This window comes from Gorilla gorilla, chromosome 15, assembly GCF_029281585.2.
Source record: "Gorilla gorilla gorilla isolate KB3781 chromosome 15, NHGRI_mGorGor1-v2.1_pri, whole genome shotgun sequence".
Lineage (NCBI taxonomy): Eukaryota > Metazoa > Chordata > Mammalia > Primates > Hominidae > Gorilla > Gorilla gorilla.
In genome coordinates this window covers 81,379,582-81,393,789 of record NC_073239.2, presented here as the reverse complement: position 1 = coordinate 81,393,789, position 14,208 = coordinate 81,379,582, and the positions used below count along the sequence as shown (strand labels likewise).

The following is a 14,208-nucleotide window of genomic DNA, read 5'->3' as shown; positions in this document are numbered from 1 at the left end:
AGTCTAGCTCTGTCACCCAGGCTGGAGTGCAGTGGTGCCCAGGCTGAAGTGCAGTGGCATGATCTCAGCTCACTGCAACCTCCGCCTCCCAGGTTCAAGCAATTCTCTTGCTTCAGCCTCCCTAGTAGCTAGGACCACAGGTGTGCGCCACCACACCCGGCTAATTTTTTGTAATTTTAGTAGAGACAGGGTTTCACCATGTTGGTTAGGCTCCTCTTGAACTCCTGACCTCAGATGACCCACCTGCCTCGGCCTCCCAAAGTGCTGGAATTACAGGCGTGAGCCACCGCACCCTGCTGATTTCAATAGATTCTTTCAGAAGTTTTAAGATATCTTTATTGTGGCTATAAACATATAAAATTTGCCATTTTAACCATTTTTAATTATACAATGCAGTGGTGATAACATTCGCAGTGTTGTACAACCATTACCACTGTCTATTTCCAAAACTTTTTTATCACCCCAAACAGAAACTTTGTACCCATTAAGGAATAACTCCCCATCTCACCCTCTCAACCCCCAGAAACTGCTAATTTACTTTCTATCTCTATGAATTTGCCTATTCTAGATATTTTGTATAATACTTGTCCTTTTGTGTCTGGCTTATTTTACTTAGCATGATATTTTCTGGGTTCTCCATGTTGTAGCATGTATCAGAACTTCCTTCTTTTTATGGTTGAATAATATTCCATTGTGTGTGTAAGCCATCTTGTGTTTATCCACTCATCTTTTGGTGGACACTCAGCTTCTTTCTACCTTTTGGCTACTGTAAGTAATGTTGCAGTGAACATTGGCATACAGGTATCTGTTTGAGTCCCTGTTTTTAGTTCTTTTGATCGTTTACTTGATAGACTGTTAAATTCCTTAAGAGCCGGTACCTATTTTATTCATCAGTTTTCTACCACTGGCATCTAGTATAGTGCATATCACTTAGGAGTCACTTGATTAATGTTGAACTATTCAGAATGTATGTCTGTGTTTCCTAACTTTAGGCAGTAGATTGAATACATGAAGACTTTTTGCTAGGCCATAAAGTTGGTATAAAATGAAAGTTTAAGCCTTTGTTGCCATGTTTTATTAAGGCAGATTGCTAGGTTCGAACTTCTTAGGAAGAAATTGCTTTAGTCTCAGACTATACTGTTAACTGAAAGGCCAGCTAGGTTGTGTTTCATTTCTTGTGGGTCTGTTTTTGTTTTTAACAGTGAATGCATAAAAATACAACCAACTGACATCCAACCTGACATATTCAGCTATTTGTTGCACATTATGTACACGGGGAAAGGGCCAAAACAGATTGTGGATCATAGTCGTTTGGAGGAAGGGATTCGATTTCTTCACGCCGACTACCTTTCTCACATTGCAACTGAAATGAATCAAGTGTTCTCACCAGAGACTGTGCAGTCCTCAAATTTATATGGCATTCAGATCTCAACAACCCAAAAAACAGTTGTCAAACAAGGACTGGAGGTCAAAGAAGCTCCTTCCAGTAACAGTGGAAACAGAGCTGCTGTCCAGGGTGACCACCCCCAGTTGCAGTTGTCTCTTGCTATTGGTCTGGATGATGGCACTGCAGACCAGCAGAGGGCCTGTCCTGCCACCCAGGCCCTGGAGGAGCACCAGAAGCCCCCAGTTTCCATCAAGCAGGAGAGATGTGACCCAGAATCTGTGATCTCCCAGAGCCACCCCTCACCCTCATCAGAGGTGACAGGCCCCACTTTTACTGAAAACAGTATCAAAATACACTTATGCCATTACTGTGGGGAACGTTTTGATTCCCGTAGTAACCTAAGGCAACATCTCCATACACATGTGTCTGGATCCCTGCCATTCGGTGTCCCTGCTTCCATTCTGGAAAGTAATGACCTTGGTGAAGTGCATCCCCTTAATGAAAACAGCGAGGCCCTTGAATGCCGCAGGCTCAGCTCCTTCATTGTTAAGGAGAATGAACAGCAGCCCGACCACACCAACCGGGGTACCACAGAGCCTTTGCAGATCAGTCAAGTATCTTTGATCTCCAAAGACACAGAGCCAGTAGAATTAAACTGTAATTTTTCTTTTTCAAGGAAAAGAAAAATGAGCTGTACCATCTGTGGTCATAAATTCCCTCGAAAGAGCCAATTGTTGGAACACATGTATACACACAAAGGTAAATCTTACAGATATAACCGATGCCAAAGGTTTGGTAATGCATTGGCCCAGAGATTTCAGCCATACTGTGACAGCTGGTCTGATGTCTCCCTGAAAAGTTCTCGCTTGTCACAAGAACACTTAGACTTGCCTTGTGCCTTAGAGTCAGAGCTCACACAAGAAAATGTGGATACTATCCTAGTTGAGTAGCAGCTTCTCTTTCAGAATTTTTATACCAATTCTGAAAAAGAAAATTTGCGTGGCATTTTTTATTCATAAATTATTTTTCTCCTCAAGTTTCATTGACTTTTTTTCTTCACAGCTTATCCATGGTTTTAAGGTTGTATATATTAGATCTTCTCATAAGACGTATTAATATGTGGCTATTAAAATGTAACATTCAATTACTACTGTGAACTTTTCACAAACGAAATAACAATTTAGAAATCAGAAATCAATGTAGAAATATGGAAACTTTAAATAGTTATTTATAGAATTTCTAAGTTTTTCCAGTTATAGAATCAGTAAAATCAAATTGAATATAAAGTAAATGAAATCTGTTTTAAAGCATATTCTAAACTATCACTTCTGCCTACATTTCACATGAATTCACTCCTACCAGGATTATTTTTAAATATTTTCTTCCATATAGGAAATTAATAGTTATTTTAATGCATAACTGTGTTATACATATGTTATAATGTATAAAAATTTATTTTAAGATATACCAAATCATGAGTAGTTTTATTTTTTAACTACTAGCTCCACAACATCTTACCTACATGGCTTCTCTTTACTTTTTAACATTGAGTATACCTCTTTTTTTTTTTTTGAGACAGAGTCTTTCTGTGTCGCCCAGGCTGGAGCGCAGTGGCGCGATCTCGGCTCACTGCAAGCTCCGCCTCCCGGGTTCACGCCATTCTCCTGCCTCAGCCTCCTGAGCAGCTGGGACTACAGGCGCCCGCCACCACGCCCGGCTAATTTTTTTGTATTTTTTTAGTAGAGACGGGGTTTCACCGTGTTAGCCAGGATGGTCTCGATCTCCTGACCTCGTCATCTGCCCGCCTTGGCCTCCCAAAGTGCTGGGATTACAGATGTGGTATATCTCATTTTTAATAAAAAAAACAGTTAAAGAGAGAAGAGTCAGAGAGACATTAAAAAATATTTAAGAAACAGTAAGATATACACACATAGATAAATAAGCATGCAGAGACAGAGACTGAGCTAGAACTGCATTGACTAAAAACCCCAGGGTTGTTAACTTGGTCTAGAGTGTTTTCTTAGACACCTTAAAAAGTAATTTGAGATTTTTATGACCAGAGGTTTACATGAGTTGAAAGAGAATGATGATAAAATATAAATCATGTTTCTACCCTCAGCGTCAGGATTTTTGGGGCTTCCTGGGTTGATTTTAATTTTCTAAAAATCACTGAAAAAGTAATTTTTCAGTGGCACAGTTTTCACTTTTTTCCTGATCCATAAAACCAGCAAAGTGGATACATGCAGTGTTCTATAACTACATTTAAGATCCATGATGTTAGCTTTCCCTCTATAAATCAACTTAACTCTCTTTTATAATGGTGACACTTACAAAGCTAAAACCCCAGGAAAATTAAAGTTGATGGAATAAATAACAGATTCCCCAGCTCTATATACCTGGGAAATAGCTGGTTAAGCTTCACCACAAAGGATAGATCTAAATTGTTTCTGAAATGTTTAAATTTCAAACCCCGCATAGTCAAGGATAATAAAACAGACTCATCTTTTTTTGCCCTCTTGTTAAATTCTAAGCTTCACAGGCATTTGAATACATCTAAAAAATTTGGTTTGTGAGCCTTAGAATTTAACCACTTACAAAACTCTTGAGCTCCCTCAACTTCTGAGGACGTTTCCTGACACATTCAACAGCATCAGCGTCCAATCAGGAGGGAGCTCAAAGAGTAATCCAGCTAATTCTAAGGACACAAAGGTTTTCTCTAGGTAAACAGTTTAGGTAAATTACAAAGTGGTAAGTTTTTCTTGAGGATTGAATGAAGAAAGCTACTGGATATTGTGTAAGGCAGTTGAGTTTCTGCCTTAAACAAGTGAGTAAAGGCTCCTATGGTTAAGACTGATGTGTGTTGAGAGCACATCTAACTTGATAAGATCAATTGTATTGGGAGTAATTAAAACAAATGTATGTTCTTTGGGGTCAGAACTTCGTCTAATCTTAAACTTTTTTCTACCAATTCACTTAAGCAACTATTGAAATTTGTACTGCCCTCAAAAATGTCATCTCATTGGAAGAACACAAGTATTAACATTGATTTTTTGTATTTTAGGCTAGTTAAGATATATTTCCTAGCCTTCTTCAATTCAAATTCTATTGTTCTTATTAAGATAATTTTTCTCCTCTATATTCTTCCCTGTTTGCCTACTCATTATTATTATTTTTTAATTTAATTTTTTTTTAAGATGGAGTTTCAACCCTGTTGCCCAGGCTGGAGTGCAATGGCATGATCTCGGCTCACTGCAACCTCTGCCGCCTGGGTTCAAGCGATTCTCCTGCCTTAGCCTCCCAAGTAGCTTGGGATTACAGGCATGCACCACCACACCCAGCTAATTTTGTGTTTTTAGCAGAGACAGGGTTTCACCATCTTGGTCAGGCCGGTCTGGAACTCCTGACCTCAGGTGATCCACCAGCCTCGGTCTCCCAAAGTGCTGGAATTACAGGTGTGAGCCACCGTGCCAGGCCCACTCATTATTCTTTGACACAGGAAATCCTTGTATATAGCTAAAGGGTGGAGGTAGAGTTGTACATGGTTGGTTGGATAAGACAGCAAGTGCCTCAGGGCAGAGTTTGGATAAATGGTAAGAGTTTGCTAGCAGCTGATTGGCCGCGATAGACAACACTGATTTAAAGCAGAAATATATCTGTTCGTTGAGAGTTAAGAAAATAGTGGTTAACTGTATTTCTATTCTTATAGTTCCTTTTAATATTAGAAATTCAAAGCAAATGCTCTTTCCTTGTTCCTCAAAACATTCTTTCTGTTTAGGAAGGGGGAAAATATCAACTTCATTTTATAGAAAAAAAATCCCAAAAGCTGAATTCCAGAGATGCAGTGAATAGTGGTGTGGGACTGACCCCCAGTTTTTGTTATTGTTGTTTTCATTTATTCTGCAGGCTTTTTTTTTTTTTTTTTTGGAGACAGTCGTGCTGTGTCGCCAGGCTGGAGTGCAGTGGTGCAATCTCAGCTCACTGCAACCTCCGCCTCCCGAATTCAAGTGATTCTCCTGCCTCAGCCTCCTGAGCATGTGCCACCATGCCCAGCTAATTTTTGTATTTTTAGTAGAGACAGGGTTTCACCATGTTGGCCAGGATGGTCTCGAGCTCCAGACCTCATGATCTGCCTGCCTCAGATTACAGGCATGAGCCACCGCGCCCGGGTCTGCAGGCATTTTTTAAAGTAACTGTCATATGCCTAACACTGTGCCCTGAGTATTATTTTTTAAAGACATGATTGCTCACTGAGAAAATTTGCTTTGTATTTTAAAAGTTCTTCCGGCTAGGCCAGGCGTGGTGGCTCATGCTTGTAATCCCAGCACTTTGGGAGGCCGAGGTGGGCGGGTCACGAGGTTAGAAGATTGAGACCATCCTGGCTAACACAGTGAAACCCCGTCTCTACTAAAAGTACAAAAAATTAGCCGGGTGTGGTGGCACACACCTGTAATCCCAGCTACTCGAGAGGCTGAGGCAGTGGAATAGCTTGAACCCAGGAGGCAGAGGTTGCAGTGAGCGGAGATTGCACCACTGCACTCCAGCCTGGGTGACAGAGCGAGACTCCATCTCAAAAAAAAAAAAGTTCTTCCAGCTAAAACCTTTGTTTTTGACTACATTTCCACAAAATGGAGCTATACTGTTAGCCAGTATCCTAATAATATAGTGCAGTTTGCATAATGATTACCAAGCTTGAAACTGGAAATGTCATATGCACTTTCGTGTGTATCAGGCAGATACTAAACATTTTCCCCTTGAGTCAGCTTAAAATTTTTCCTTCTTTCAAAATCTCACGCAGTTGTTTTCTGGAGAAAAATAGAGACTGTTTTAGTATTTGTTCTTATTAGCGTTATCATCAGAACTCAGCACAGTCTGCCTTATAAGAAAACAAAATTTTTTTTTATTTATAACTCTTGAGATTGTTACTTCTTGCTCTTTCTGATTTCCCATCCGTAAAGTGGGTGTAAGCAATACCTACCTCACAGGGGTGTTGTGAGGATTTATATTAAACGTGTTAAGTTCTCTCAGTATTATTGATTAAAATCAACCATATAAACGACATTTATTCTGTAGCTAGACCTATTAACTTTAGTATTTCAGCCTATAAATTCTAAAATGTTCTTAAAAGCAGTAATGTACTATCTAATATTCAATAACTAATTGACAGAACTGATTGTTATTTTTTACAAATAACTAGAAACAATACTGTTGCTAGAATTCCTGTTCTACTGTAATTTAATCATCACTGTTTCTTTTTAGCCTTCAGTAAGGAGGATACTAGTTCTTTGGCATTATTGGGAATAAAACTTTGTCAATTTCAGCTTTATTGAAAGTTCTCCCAAATATATTGTTTTTGTTTACACAAAGGAAAAGGAACAAAAACAATAAAGAAATACCTTTGTTTTTTTTTCTTTTTTGAGACGGAGTCTCGCTCTGTTGCCCAGGCTGGAGTGCAGTGGTGCGATCTCGGCTCACTGCAACCTCCGCCTCCCAGGTTCAAGCGATTCTTCTTCCTCAGCCTCCCGAGTAGCTGGAACTATAGGCACGCACCACCACACCCAGCTAATTTTTGTATTTTTAGTAGAGATGGGGTTTCATCATGTTGGCCAGGCTGGTTTCGAACTCCTGACCTCGTGATCTGACTACCTCAGCCTCCCAAAGTGCTGGGATTACAGGTATGGGCCACTGGGCCCAGCCTATTTTTTTTTCTTTGATGTAGGTGATCTAAATAGTAGATGAGGACAGGAAATGGGGTGAAGGTAATAATAGTATTATTAGAAAAGTCTTCACTGAAAATTGAAGGAAATACATATTAATCGTGGAAAAAGATAGTGTGAAAAATGTGTAATTTCGTTAACATTTATTTGTACAGGCACATTCTTGATGTTGTGAGTCAGATACTTGATAAGTGTCCATTTTTTGTAGTAATTGATGTAAAAATGGGCCATGTGAAGAATTTTCATAATGTAATTTGTGTCTTTATATGTTTTGAACTACATATAGATTTGTGGCACTTAAATTATTAATTTTTGATTTCTTAAGAGTGAAGTCTGTAAATGATTTCTCTCTGCTGTACTTCTGTGTTTGTATGGTTGGACATTTTGAAAACTGGTGAGATTGCACAGTCCCAAACCTCGATGTCTTAAATACAAGGAATTACAAACTGTGATTTTTGTCTTGAAGACCTGGAAGAATTCATTGTGCTTCAGTATGTATTTGTACCGCACTTGATTAATTAGTTAAGTATTGGTCTGGTGCAATTGACATTAACTGTCATCAACTCCTCTATTTTGTGCTAAATAAAGTCATTTAGTCAGAATGGATCAAATATAAATTATACTTTAAAATAAACTTAGATTATAAAAACTTGTTCAATAAAAAAGACCCACTGAAAAATCTTCAAAGTACATGTAACACATAGCTAATACAGGAGACCAAAATCAATAATACATTGTGTGGCTAAACTCATCCACCTAATGTACTGTGAATTTGCTTCAGAAACATTCTTTTAGAAAGTTGTGTATCTGCCGGGCATGGTGGCTAATGCCTGTAATCCCAGCACTTTGGGAGGCCAAGGCCCAGGAGTCCAAGACCAGCCTGGGCAATATAGTGAGACCTCATCTCTGCCAAAAATTTTGGCCAGGGGCAGTGGCTCACGCCTGTAATCCCAGCACTTTGGGAGGTCGAGGTGGGCGGATCACCAGAGGTCAGGAGTTCAAGATCAGCCTGGCTAACATGGCGAAACCCTGTCTCTACTAAAAATACAAAAATAAGCCAGGTGTGGTGGTGCGCGTCTGTAGTCCCAGCTACTTGGGAGGCTGAGACAGGAGAATCATTTGAACCCGGGAGGTGGAGGTTGCAGTGAGCCGAGATCGCGCCATTGCACTCCAGCCTGGGTGACAGAGTGAGACTCCGTCTCAAAAAAAAAAAAAAAAAAAAAAAGGCAGGGTGTGGTGGCTCACGTCTGTAATCCCAGCACTTTGGGAGGCCAAGGGGGGCGGATCGTGAGGTCAGGAGATCGAGACCATCCTTGACAACATGGTGAAACCCTGTCTCTAGTAAAACACAAAAAATTAGCTGGGTGTGGTGGCACGTGCCTGCAGTCCCAGCTACTAGGGGGGCTGAGGCAGGGGAATTGCTTGAACCCGGGAGGCGGAGGTTGCAGTGAGCCAAGATTGCGCCACTGCACTCCAGCCTGGTGACAGAGCAAGAAACAATGAATTTCATATATTTTATCAAGACAAATTAATGTGACTTAATCAAAAACAAGTTTATTAGCTTAGCTTATAGAATGTGTTCTTATTTTACATCAGTGTTTGCCAAATGTTGTGTTCCTAGTGTTGAGGCAAGTAGTCTTTGTACTGGGTAACATTTTGGAGGTGTGATGCAAAAATGCATTTGTGGGCCTAATTCTTACCAACCATAATCTGTGTTAATAGAAAATTGACGTCCTAATCAAATGCTTTCCAACTGCTGTCTCTGGAAAGAAAGGTAGTATTTCGTCATTTCCCAGAAGTTTCTTGCTTTGCTTCTTTTTTTTTTTTGAGATGGAGTCTTGCTCTGTTGCCCAGGCTGGAGTACAGTGGAGTGATCTCAGCTCACTGCAACCTCCACATCCCAGGTTCAAGCTATTCTCCTGCCTCAGCCTCCCGAGTAGCTGAGATTACAGGTTCCCGCCACTACACTCGGCTAATTTTTTGTATTTTTAGTAGAGACGGAGTTTCATCATGTTGGCCAGGCTGGTCTCGAACTCCTGACCTTGTGATTCACCTGCCTCAGCCTCCCAAAGTGCTGGGATTACAGGCGTGAGCCACCATGCCCAGCTGCTTCTTTCTTCTCTATTTACAGTCTACTGTATCGCCTTTTGCCCCCAGTAACATGATCCACAATAGTAGTTCTCAACTGAGGTATATTAGGATTCTGCAGAAAAAGAAAGAAACAACAGGTAGAACTGAGAGAGAGAAAGAGATTGATTGATTATAAGGAATAGGTTCATGGAATTATGGAGGCTGAGAAGTCCCAAGATCTGCAGTTGGGAGGCTGAGAGGCTGGGGAGTCAGTGATGTTCCAGTCTGAATTTGAAGACCTGAGAAGCAGGAGAGCTTATGGCATAAGTTCCAGTCCAAAAGCTGGCAGGCTTGAAACTCAAGAAGAGCTGATGTTTCCATTTGGGTCCAAAGGGAGGAAAAGACTGATAATTGCAGCTCAAGCAGTCAGGCCAGAGAAAGTCTCTTTTTTTATTCTATTCTGGCCTTCAACTGATGGAATGAGAGCCACCCACATCAGGGAGGGTGATCTTCTTTACTCAGTCTACTGATTCAGATTTTGTCTCCCTCCAGAACACCCTCACGGACACACCCAGAATAATGTTTGACTAACTATTGGGGCACCCCATGGCCCAGTCATTTGGACACATAAAATTAAACATTACACAGGGCTATCCCCCCGCCCATAGAGACATTTGACAATGTGGAGATGTTTTTGGTTGTCACAGTTGGGTGGGCGATGAGGGAGGCTGCTGCTGGCATCTAGTAGGTGGAGTCCAGGGATGCTGCTAAACATCTCAGTGCAGAGGACAGCCTCCCGCAATACAGAATATGTACCTCAAAATGTCATTAGAGCTGAGGTTGACCAACCCTTCTAAGACCTTAAAGTAAGTTTTGTAATGGTTGTCAGGAATAAAAGAATACAAAGAAACCCAATTTGGGGGATTTCTATTCTAGTCATGTTTAGAGCAAGTATTGGAGTATGAGATGTGTTCAGAATTAAATTCTATTTGTATTATCCTTGATCCCAGCTTTTAAAAGATAAAAATGTGATTATTAAAAATAAAAGGAAAAAATGTGATTATTAAAAATCAGAGATGTATTAATCAGCAAGACAGTTTTGAATCTATTCATATAATGTTTGAACTAAATAATTGTCTCCCCAAAGAGGTCTCTTCATGAAATTGAGATTGTAGGTTATAATTTCTGTGAATTTTTAATCTGGCCAAAAGGTGGCACCAGTGTACCTTTAAAAAAATGTTCATTATACTTGAATTCAGCATTACTATTAATAGTAAATATTATTTAGGGCTTAGCTACTTTTGGATCATGCTTTATAGAGTCAAGACTAATGAGAATTTTCTTAAAATTTCATAAGGTACTGCAATATCTTGACATCCGTCTTTAATCAAGATGCTTCTGATTTACATATACATATCTCAGCAGATAACTTTTTTAAATATCACATTATTGTGCTACATTGAGCATTTCTGAAGATTTTTCCAAGTCATTAACTGTGAGGCCTTGGAATTTGGGCTCTTTTAATCAGGCATCACACTCAGTTTTTGGTGTTCTGCCTGGTCAAGACATAGATTGAAGGACATTTGAGTAAATACGCTCCCTTGCTCCTTTCTTGCCTTTTGTTCATTTTTTGTACATCCACAATCTATGAGGTATGTTACCTACTGAAATTTACTTTCTTTTCCAACTGTGGTTCAACAACTGACTTTCTTCTCTCATCCAACCCATTCCATTCTGAATAAGTTAAGAGTTTTCTTGCCTTCAGCTCTTCTCACCTTCCAATACTAAGTGAATACAGCCTGCCTCCCCCTTCATTTCTGATTACAATATTATTCTCATCATCCTAGGACTTTGTACCTAATCACCAGTTGCTTCTCCTAAGTTTATTTTACAGCTGATAAGCCAACTTGGAAAATGAGCCCACTCTCCCTCAGATACATTCTCTTCCACTGTTTATAAAAGTTTGAAACGTTTTTCATTGAAACAATTTGGTGATATTGTATCAAAATAATAAAGTATTAAGCTACTGGAACACCATGGTGTCCTTTCATGTCAAACGTCTGAAGGAATGACAGTCCTCCAAGAGAGATTCTCTGTACAAATGGTGTGTCCCCACTGTCCTGGAAACAGGAGAGGCTTGTGCCAGGGGGCTGGAGAAGATGGCTCTCACCCACTGTGGTCGTCATCCCTTGTCTGGTCTGTGTTATTAACAAGTTTCAGGAGGTTCTGTGTCAGATTTATGTGCATCCAGCAGGCCTTGGAGGAATGGGATCTTGTGTATTTGGCACTGCCACATTTTTTCTATAGTGGAAGCCATGTGAAACTTAGTCCAAACCATATGCAGGTAATTAAAAAAATTTTTTTTTTTAAATGGCATTTATGGTAACTACCATATAGGGAGGAAAACCTGAAGAACCTGGAGTGGTTCTGTAGAAAGTGAAGTCACACCTGTTACTTTTTGAAGGTGAAAACATATTTGCAAAGGCAAGGGAAGAGGTTTTAAAATGCAGATCAAAGATTCGAGGGGAGTGAATCTCAACAGTATTCCTAGCTAACCACTTCTCATTTCCCAACATTGCTCTTTTTTCACATGTGTGCTGTCTGGTGGTGTGAGCTCAGTGGTTTCTGTCCCCTCTATCACAATATTTTAACGTCTATGAGGAAAGACATATAAAGGGAAGAGTCCTTTTTTAAAAATCTTAAATATCTCCTATTTCACTATTAACATACCAGTTTTGCTGCTCTCTCAAACTGGTGGCTATGCTCAGAGCCACCATGATAGCCATGCAGACAATGCACAACACAGTGCTAGGGGGTGCCTCGATTGAATGAAGGCTTCTCTCAGAGTTGTGCTGTGCCAGTGGCACAGCTGTGCATGACAGCCTTGCCTTTCCTTATCCTGGTTTAAACACTGGGTTTAAGAAGCCCTTATTTTGAATTTCTGCAGCAAGTAGCAGTTTTCACTGATATAGTCAGGATTAAACTAAGATAGACAAGTGGTATAGAAATCAGAATAAGATTTAAAATTACCCCTAGGTGACACAACTAATGTCTTGGTCAAAATTGGTAGAACTTGTATTAAAAGGGTGGATTTTGCTGTATGTAAATTATACCTTAATGAGAAAAAGATTCATACCACTCAGAAAAATATAAGTCTTAGAGTTTGATGAACCCTAGTGATTATCATTATTCACTGTTAATCCTTCAGGAAAAACACAACAGCCAGATACTGAGGGTTTTTTAAAGAATTCTAAACAAATTCACCCTGAAATCAGGACAATTACTGATAAGGCTATTTAGGGAACATTTGGATAAAAGATCAAAAACTGAGTTTGACTTTTTTTTTACCTGAATTGAGTCATGACCAATTGTTTTGGCATTTTCTGCATCTCAGCCATATAGAGTACAAGGCAGTTCTAACTTAGTCATTCTGTCAGGAGGATAGAAATACTCTAGTTTTGAGCTGGGCGTGGTGGCTCACGCCTGTAATCCCAGCACTTTGGGAGGCTGAGGCAGGTGAATCACAAGGTCAGGTGTTTGACACCAGTCTGGCCAACATGGTGAAACCCCGTCTCTCCTAAAAAGAGAAAAAAATTAACCGGGCATAGTGGCGGGTGCCTGTAATCTCAGCAGCAGGCTGAGGCAAGAGAATAGCTTGAACCTGGGATGTGGAGGTTGCAGTGAGCCGAGATCACTCCACTGCACTCCAGCCTAGGCAACAGAACGAGACTTCGTCTCAAAAACAAAATCAAAAACAGAAATACTCTAGTTTTGGAAGACCTGTTTAAACAGAAGTGATATTCTAAAGTTCTTATGTTGCAAATGGCCATTCCATATGGAACCTTTGCGTTGTAATTTATATATATTTGATTAGCAGCACATGCATGCCTGAAGCTGCATTGTGATGGTGATTTTATCACAGATGTGGTACAGAAACCCGCTTGTAGTCATACTGAGCAGACCTTCTGTGACCTGTCAGAGTAGGGATTTGGGAATAAAAGGTTCGGGTACAAGTGTAGAAATGACTGCATCTGCTTTGGTGTCACCTTGTGCTTCCTATCTCCCAGGAGTGCAGAAATGGAAGGCCTGGGTCCTAAGACCACAAGTATAGCTGTGAAAAGGGTATAATCCTTCTCCCATAGTAGCACTGTCAGATCAAGGCCAAAAGTTCTTTTTGAGTTTCACCACAAAGCAAGTGGTGGGGAAAGTTCATCTAGTTTTGCTAATGTCCTGAAACTGCTGGACACTGCTCCCATTGTTATGATAGGCTGGAGTTTACGGAGACAGTTTTAAGGCTGGGAGTTTCCCAGACGCGGCGCCACACCATCCTCTCCTCACCTAGGTTTCCCTTCACTGCTCATTGTGCTCACACCCAGTTTTGCAGAGGATTTTCTGTGAATGCGTAGTGCACAGACACGCATACTCTCTTTCCTAAGCTCGGGAACTTAACCCCCAGTAAGCTTAAGCTTTCAGGAAGGAAGAAAGAAAGAAAAGTAGGTATTCACAAAAGGGTTGGGGACTCCAGACGTCAGCATTAAAGGTAGGTCTAAAAAGGGATTAGCAGAATTGCCTGTGAGGACAACTTTTGTGAAGTGTAGTGTATCTTTTTTTTTTTTAAACCAAGAAGAGATTTAATAAAACTTTTTTTTGAGACAGAGTCTCGCTTTGTCGCCCAGGCTGGAGTGCAGTGGCATGATCTCGGCTCACTGCAAGCTCTGCCTCCCGGGTTCACGCCATTCTCCTGCCTCAGCCTCCCCAGTAGCTGGGACTACAGGCACCCGCCACCACGCCTGGCTAATTTTTTGTATTTTTAGTAGAGACGGGGTTTCACCATGTTAGCCAGGATGGTTTCGATCTCCTGACCTTGTCATCCGCCCACCTCGGCCTCCCAAAGTGCTGGGATTACAGGTGTGAGCCACCGCGCCCGGCCATACAACTTTTAAAAATCCTGCAAAATGTGAAATATTAGCTACCCTATTACAGTGTTTGTACATTAAGAAGACATTTTGCTTTGAAGCCAGATTCGTTTTAGGACTT

The 14,208-nt window shown here is 40.5% G+C and overlaps 1 protein-coding gene across 8 annotated transcripts in view; it reads left to right on the top strand.

Moving 5' to 3' along the window:
* The window catches only part of ZBTB25 (zinc finger and BTB domain containing 25), a 57,061-nt gene that overhangs the window by 15,279 nt on the left and 27,574 nt on the right, over positions 1-14,208 (top strand). For 6 of the 8 annotated variants that reach the window (XM_055362051.2, XM_031001752.3, XM_055362053.2 and 3 more), the window contains exon 3: positions 1,203-11,203. In XM_055362051.2, the coding sequence (XP_055218026.1) occupies positions 1,203-2,337 (1,135 nt within the window). In that variant the 3' untranslated portion in view covers positions 2,338-11,203. Of the gene's footprint in view, positions 1-1,202; positions 11,204-14,208 lie in introns of those variants that run through there. The other 2 variants (XM_063697904.1, XM_063697905.1) reach the window with 2 other exon arrangements.